Source organism: Engraulis encrasicolus, chromosome 18, assembly GCF_034702125.1.
Source record: "Engraulis encrasicolus isolate BLACKSEA-1 chromosome 18, IST_EnEncr_1.0, whole genome shotgun sequence".
Lineage (NCBI taxonomy): Eukaryota > Metazoa > Chordata > Actinopteri > Clupeiformes > Engraulidae > Engraulis > Engraulis encrasicolus.
This window is the reverse complement of record NC_085874.1, coordinates 37,726,834-37,735,278: the sequence shown is the minus strand read 5'-3', so window position 1 is coordinate 37,735,278 and position 8,445 is coordinate 37,726,834. Positions and strand designations below refer to the sequence as shown.

Sequence of the window (8,445 nt, the reverse complement as noted above, 5' to 3'; positions counted from 1 at the left end):
ATTAATTTTGCAAATTAACTTTATTAGCTGATAAAACATTGTGCTCCCCTCTCATCAGTGACTAATTCTATATTATCCGTGTCCACTTTCATCCTTCTCTGTGAGAGGCTTTCCTGTCGACCCCTTGGCAGTAATTACAGTAGGCCTGTATTGTTGGCTAACATGTGAACCATCTTCGTAGCCTCTTATTGCAGCTGGGGTCGCCGGCGACCCTATTCACTTGCTGAAAATGCTTAGCTAGTCAAGTCAAGTTGGTTTTATTGTCAATTTCTTTACATGCACTGGTCATACAAAGAATTTGAAATTACATTTCTTGCTTTCCCATGCAGACATAGACTAATCTAGGTAAGGACATAGACAGTATAGACATAGACAGTACTCATACATGGACATAAGACATAGACAGTGCTCATACAGACATTTAAAGTGCAAGACTGGACAACAGAAGACTTGTAGAGAACATACATTAAGAGGAGGTAATTGTTGTGCTTTTCCTAAAAGTCCTTTATAGCGTTCTGACAAAATAGGTCTATCAAGTACACCAGCAGCAGTGTGTGTGTGTGTGTGTGTGTGTGTGTGTGTGTGTGTGTGTGTGTGTGTGTGTGTGTGTGTGTGTGTGTGTGTGTGTGTGTGTGTGTGTGTGTGTGTGTGTGTGTGTGTGTGTGTGTGTGTGTGTGTGTGTGTGTGTGTGTTTAGTGCAGGTAGAAGGTGCGGTGTGCGTCTGTGTAACAACATTGCTATGACATTACAGAGAGCCATAGTGCTGCGCTAAGGGGTTAAATTTTATCGAAAATATTTGTACGTACCCTCTCTGTGTCTATGCCTTTGGACATGGCCCATGTGGACACGATGTAGTCCATGACACGTTCGCTCAGGCCCTTGGGCACCTGGTAGAGCTTCAGGAAGTCCCGCACGTTGTTGAGCATCTCGTGGTAGCGGTTGGTGTTGGTGTACATCTGCTGGAAGATGGTGGTCACGTTACCAAAGATGGTGGCGTAGAGAAGAGCTGGTAGAGAAAAAGGGAGGGAGGGAGGGAGAAGGAAAAAAAACAAAAGGGAGAAATGTAAGGATACGATGTGTCCAGAGCAGAGGGGAGCAGACTGACCAAACAGAACAAGTTCGAACAAGTAATCAGATTTTGGTTAGATATCAGAACATGAGCGGATATTGAGCTCCAGCCAATGCAGTCTTTCAAGTGATCCTATATGTATGAGCTGATTACTATGGTACGATCAGACAGATGACAGGCCGTGGCCTTTACCGGGGCTCAAATGGCTAAGGCACCACACTGTTAGCGTGATTATCATTAACTTTCAAATCTCTTCGAGACTTGGTCTGACCAAGACCATGACAATTAACATTTCCCAAATGGCATGCTTGACCCGCCTCCCTAGGTTTGCTACTGGTTGACTGGTGTCCGACTAAGTGGGTGGAGAACAGAAACGATATTTTCATTGCTCTTGGCCTGACTAGAGGCAACGCCAAAGGTATTGCGCCACTAGGAGGGTGTGGTCTGGCTGCTATACTGTTATACAGTTTCAGCTCTAGCCCGAGGTAGGCCTAATTTCCCGATTTCTCTCACTCCCATCTATTTCCTGTCATCTCGTTGTGGCTGCCTGATGGGGCTTACAGTACATTATGATGCAATATAGATGTGCATTATACAGTGCATTATAGATGCATCCATATGAACTTCACTTTACTTAGAGCACACATTGACGACTTATGATCTCACATGAAACATTATAGCATCGTATGTGCCCTTATGACAGTTTATCATCCAGGTCTGTGCATAGAGGGGTATAGGTACTCATAATGTACTATAAGCCCCATCAGGCAGCCTGTTGTTTATAGCCAGTCATGAGCACTCATGACACCCTTGGATTTATAAAGCATTATAAGCTAGATTCATAGTTATTCATAACTGTTAATATAAAGCATCATGAAGCATTATGAGTGTAGTCATAATACGTTGTAAGTAATTATAATGTGCATTATAATTTGTTATAAATGCGCTTATAATGTTGGCTTTAAGTAAAGTCAAATTGTTTGTAAATGAATAAAAAATACTCTGTCAGGTTTGCAAAATCTTGAACATATTATTTGTATACATTTTGCATGCATACACATTTTGTATGCATTAATAAAACTTAGTCAATAATAAAAACATTTGTTAATGTTTTGTTCATCATAAGCTCATAAGTATCATAAGCATCATAAGTCTTTATAAGCAGACATTATGTTTATACAATGTTACTGAAAAAGTGTAAGGTGTAAGTAAAACCCGTAGTGCCAAGGGAAGGAGACGTCAGAAAAAGAAAGAAACGAGAGAGAGAAAAAAGAAATTAACCAGGGTCAGTGGATAGGGTAAGACAGAGAATGTGAGCAGATAAAAAAAAACTTTGACAAAGTGGGAGAGATCCAAAATATTACATTTGTCAAACACTGGAGGGCCTAATCATTAATTCATCAAAGGACAATATTTCTCAAGGCCCATTTCTCTTTCCCTGTCTCACTGTCTGTCATACTCTTTCTCCGTTAACTCCCCCCCCCCCCCCCCACCCCATACACACTCGTGTAATTGACATGTAGAAGGGTGGAACATGGCTTTCCTTACATTAAATGGCATCTAACTCTCTCTCTCTCTCTCTCTCTCTCTCTCTCTCTCTCTCTCTATCTCTCTCACACACACACTCACACACACACACACACACACTCTCTCTCAATGTTTATCTGCCTCTCTCTTTTCCTCTCTTTCTGTTTAGTATTTTTCTTTCTTTCGTCTTCTCTAACCTCCCTGTCTATCTCTCTGCCTTTCACCTCCCGTCCCTCTCTGATGGTATGATGACTAACGCGATGTATTGCACAGCATTATTCAGGTATCTTAGCCTCTTAAGCAGGTTAGCGCTCTCTGCATCGTGAAGTGCGTTTCCAACACATGAGCTTAACAACAAACGGCACCTTTGGAAAGCCCGCATTCGGAAAGAGAGATGATCTCTATAGCGGTACCTTCAGGCACTAGGCTGGAAGACAAATAAAAGTGCTCGTTTCTCTCTTCGATTCACTCTCTTTCTCTCTTGTTGTCTCTTTTTACTCTATTACTCTATTACTCTCTCTCTCTCTCTCTCTCTCTCTCTCTCTCTCTTTCTTTCTCTCTCGCTCTCTCTCTCTCTCTCCCACACACACACAGATAACTTTCTCTTTCTGTGTGTCTAACATACAAAGTCTATTTTCCTGTCTCCCTCTCTTTTATCACTCTGCCTCTCTGTCTCTGTCTCTGTCTCTGTCTCTGTCTCTCTCTTTAGCTGTAAAGTAGGTATTCCCGGTAACCTACCTTATCATTAGCTATAATTTCTCTGGCTTTCAAATATTAAGTCTTCAAACACGTTCTTATGTCAGGGGTGATTGATGTGAATGTAAAATGATTGATTTTTTAAGAGGAAAGCTGTGTGCAAATGAGAGAGAACAAGTCAAATTTTTTCAGGTTACCGGGAATACCTATTTGTCTCTCTCCCCCAAAACGAAGAGAGAATAGCAATATTTCGAAGAACTTGTAGGGGAAGCATCATCCTCTATCATCTAACAGTAATTCTCTCCTTATTCTCTCAAGAAATCTTAATTTTTGCAAAATTTTGGGGAAAAAATGCGGTGTAGGTTTATGAGTGCAAGACTGCCCATAGTTGAAATTTAAGACAAAGCAATGTTCGTCAAAACATCATTTATTTAAATGGTATCAACTTGATTTTTTTATGGCTGAATCCTGGGGCCTTGCTGACTAACCCATATGAATTTCAGCAGATTTGGTTGCTTAATTTAATTTTTATTAATTTTTCATATATTGAGGTCAGGTTACCGGGAATACCTATTCCACGTTTTCTACATAAGTGCTTAAAACACAAATCTCTGTACACTTTTGTGAAAGATAACCACTGAGAACCATCACAGCAGCCCTAATGATTAGATCTCAAAGAAATTTAAGTGTTAGTGTTGTTTTATGTCCATTAGAATCATGAATAAAGAGAAATAGGTATTCCCTGTAACCTACTAAGAGAAGTGGCAAATAATGATTAAAAATGATAATTGTTTCATTTCTTTCATTTTGAAAAAGTGAAAGAAAACCCTAGTTTCACATTGGTATGCATTAAATAGCTAGAAAAGAAACTAGCAGAGAGTTTGAGAAGAATTCTGGAAAAAATAGGTATTCCCGGTAACCTAAGCTAGGGTTGCTATCCCAGAAACAAACACTGTCTGTATGAATTATGCTATTTGGTCATATTTTGGTTAGAAATATGTATAGGGTAAAACATATAAACAGTCATAAATTGATAAAATATTGATACATTTCACCAATATAATAGTTCTCTCAGTTATGGTCATTGTTATAGGTTACCGGGAATACCTATTTCTTGCCAGTATTAAGCTATGCGCAGAATATAAGTGCGAAATTACACTTATGGTAAAGATCTTTTTTTAAAAAGTCATTCATTTTGAAAAGGTGAAATAAAGTCCTTGTTTTGCATAGACGTGTATTAAACAGCTAAAAAATAAATCTGAGAATTTGAGTTAATATATGGGGGGAAATGTTATTCCCAGTATCCTAGGCTGGGGTTGCTATGGAAACACTGTAAAAACTATGAAGTCATATTTTGCAGAATATAGCGAGAGAGTCATGCATTTTAAAGGTTGTAAACTGATGTAACATTAATAATAGCCTGTACAGTATGTGATGGCAATATTGGCTTTGAGGTTAGTCTGCGTGCTATGCCTGGTTTTTAAGACATTGATGCATAAATGACATGTAGAAGGGTGGACCATGGCTTTGAATACATTAAATGGCATTAACACACCAAGAGCTTTCAGAAAATGTATAGTTTTAGGTACCTACATGTAGGGATACTTGTGTTGCCATCTAAAACATATTGGCTTTCAGCTCAGTTAGTCTGTGTGCAACGCCTGGTACGTAAAGACATTGACGTGTAATTGAGATGTAGAAGGGTGGAACATGGCTTTGCCTACATTAAATGGCATCTACACACCACAAGCTTTCAGAAAATGTATAGTTTTAGGTACCTACATGTAGGGATACTTGAGTTGCCACCTAAAACATATTGGCTTTGAGGTAGATTAGTCTGCGTGCAACGCCTGGTTAGTAAAGACATTGATGCGTAATTGACATGTAGAAGGGTGGAACATGGCTTTGCCTACATTAAATGGCATCTACACACCACAAGCTTTCAGAAAATGTATAGTTTTAGGTACCTAGATGTAAGGATACTTGAGTTGCCACCTAAAACATATTGGCTTTGAGGTCAGTTAGTCTGCGTTCAACGCCTGGTTAGGTATGACATTGACGTGTAATTAAGATGTAGAAGGGTGGAACATGGCTTTGCCTACATTAAATGGCATCTACACACCACAAGCTTTCAGAAAATGTATAGTTTTAGGTACCTACATGTTGGAACACTTGAATTGCCACCTAAAACATATTGGCTTTGAGTTCAGTTAGTCTGCGTGCAACGCCTGGTACGTAAAGACATTGACTTGTAATTGACATGTAGAAGGGTGGAACATGGCTTTGCCTACGTTAAATGGCATCTACACACCACAAGCTTTCAGAAAATGTGTAGTTTTAGGTACCTACATGTAGGGATACTTGTGTTGCCACCTAAAACATATTGGCTTTGAGGTCAGTTAGTCTGCATGCAACGCCAGGTCTGTAAAGACACTGACGCGTAATTGACACATAGAAGGGTGGAACATGGCTTCCCTTACATTAAATGGCATCTACAAACCAAGAGCTTTCAGGAAATGTATAGTTTTAGGTACCTAGATGTAGGGATACATGAGTTGGCACCTAAAACATATTGGCTTTCAGTTCAGTTAGTCTGCATGCGACGCCTGGTCCGTAAAGATATCGACGAGTAATTGACATGTAGAAGGGTGGAACATGGCTTTGCCTACATTAAATGGCATCTACACACCACAAGCTTTCGGAAAATGTATAGTTTTAGGTACCTACATGTAGGGATACTTGTGTTGCCACCTAAAACATATTGGCTTTGAGGTCAGTTAGTCTGCGTGCAACGCCAGGTCTGTAAAGACATTGATGCGTAATTGACATGTAGAAGGGTGGAACATGGCTTTGCCTACATTAAATGGCATCTACACACCACAAGCTTTCAGAAAATGTATAGTTTTAGGTACCTAGATGTAAGGATACTTGAGTTGTCACCTAAAACATATTGGCTTTGAGGTCAGTTAGTCTGCGTTCAACGCCTGGTTAGGTATGACATTGACGTGTAATTGACATGTAGAAGGGTGGAACATGGCTTTCCTTACATTAAATGGCATCTACAAACCAAGAGCTTTCAGAAAATGTATAGTTTTAGGTACCTAGAAGTAGGGATACTTGAGTTGCCACCTAAAACATATTGGCTTTGAGTTCAGTTAGTCTGCGTGCAACGCCTGGTCTGTAAAGACATTGACGCGTAATTGACATGTAGAAGGGTGGAACATGGCTTTCCATACATTAAATGGCATCTACAAACCAAGAGCTTTCAGAAAATGTATAGTTTTAGGTACCTAGATGTAGGGATACATGAGTTGGCACCTAAAACATATTGGCTTTCAGTTCAGTTAGTCTGCATGCGACGCCTGGTCCGTAAAGATATCGACGAGTAATTGACATGTAGAAGGGTGGAACATGGCTTTCCATACATTAAATGTCATCTAGAAACCACAAGCCTTCAGAAAATGTATAGTTTTAGGTACCTAGATGTAAGGATACTTGAGTTGCCACCTAAAACATTCGGCTTTGAGGTCAGTTAGTCTGCGTGCAACGCCTGGTCTGTAAAGACATTGACGCGTAATTGACATGTAGAAGGGTGGAACATGGCTTTCCATACATTAAATGGCATCTACAAACCAAGAGCATTCAGAAAATGTATAGTTTTAGGTACCTAGATGTAAGGATACGTGAGTTGGGACCTAAAACATATTGGCTTTCAGTTCAGTTAGTCTGCATGCGACGCCTGGTCCGTAAAGATATCGACGAGTAATTGACATTTAGAAGGGTGGAACATGGCTTTGCCTACATTAAATGACATCTACACACCACAAGCTTTCAGAAAATGTATAGTTTTAGGTACCTACATGTAGGGATACTTGTGTTGCCACCTAAAACATATTGGCTTTGAGTTCAGTTAGTCTGCGTGCAACGCCAGGTCTGTAAAGACATTGACGCATAATTGACATGTAGAAGGGTGGAACATGGCTTTCCATACATTAAATGGCATCTAAAAACCAAGAGCTTTCAGGAAATGTATAGATTTAGGTACCTAGATGTAGGGATACATGAGTTGGCACCTAAAACATATTGGCTTTCAGTTCAGTTAGTCTGCATGCGACGCCTGGTCCGTAAAGATATCGACGAGTAATTGACATGTAGAAGGGTGGAACATGGCTTTGCCTACATTAAATGGCATCTACACACCACAAGCTTTCGGAAAATGTATAGTTTTAGGTACCTACATGTAGGGATACTTGAGTTGCCACCTAAAACATATTGGCTTTGAGGTCAGTTAGTCTGCGTGCAACGCCTGGTCTGTAAAGACATTGATATATAATTGACATGTAGAAGGGTGGAACATGGCTTTGCCTACATTAAATGGCATCTACTCACCACAAGCTTTCAGAAAATGTATAGTTTTAGGTACCTAGATGTAAGGATACTTGAGTTGTCACCTAAAACATATTGGCTTTGAGGTCAGTTAGTCTGCGTTCAACGCCTGGTTAGGTATGACATTGACGTGTAATTGAGATGTAGAAGGGTGGAACATGGCTTTGCCTACATTAAATGGCATCTACAAACCAAGAGCTTTCAGAAAATGTATAGTTTTAGGTACCTAGATGTAGGGATACATGAGTTGGCACCTAAAACATATTGGCTTTCAGTTCAGTTAGTCTGCATGCAACGCCTGGTCCGTAAAGATATCGAGGAGTAATTGAGATGTAGAAGGGTGGAACATGGCTTTGCCTACATTAAATGACATCTACACACCACAAGCTTTCAGAAAATGTGTAGTTTTAGGTACTTACATGTAGGGATACTTGTGTTGCCACCTAAAACATATTGGCTTTGAGGTCAGTTAGTCTGCGTGCAACGCCAGGTCTGTAAAGACATTGACGCGTAATTGACATGTAGAAGGGTGGAACATGGCTTTGCCTACGTTAAATGGCATCTACACACCACAAGCTTTCAGAAAATGTATAGTTGTAGGTACCTAGATGTAAGGATACTTGAGTTGCCACCTAAAACATGTTGGCTTTGAGTTCAGTTAGTCTGCGTGCAACGCCTGGTCTGTAAAGACATTGACGCGTAATTGACATGTAGAAGGGTGGAACATGGCTTTCCATACATTAAATGGCATCTACAAACCAAGAGCC

The 8,445-nt window shown here is 40.0% G+C and overlaps 1 protein-coding gene across 1 annotated transcript in view; it reads right to left on the bottom strand.

The window, feature by feature from the left end:
- kcnh5a (potassium voltage-gated channel, subfamily H (eag-related), member 5a) overlaps positions 1-8,445 on the bottom strand; it is a 239,568-nt gene that overhangs the window by 64,344 nt on the left and 166,779 nt on the right. The window contains exon 11 of the mRNA XM_063222171.1: positions 807-1,006. Within this exon, the coding sequence (XP_063078241.1) occupies positions 807-1,006 (200 nt within the window). The remainder of the gene's footprint in view (positions 1-806; positions 1,007-8,445) is intronic.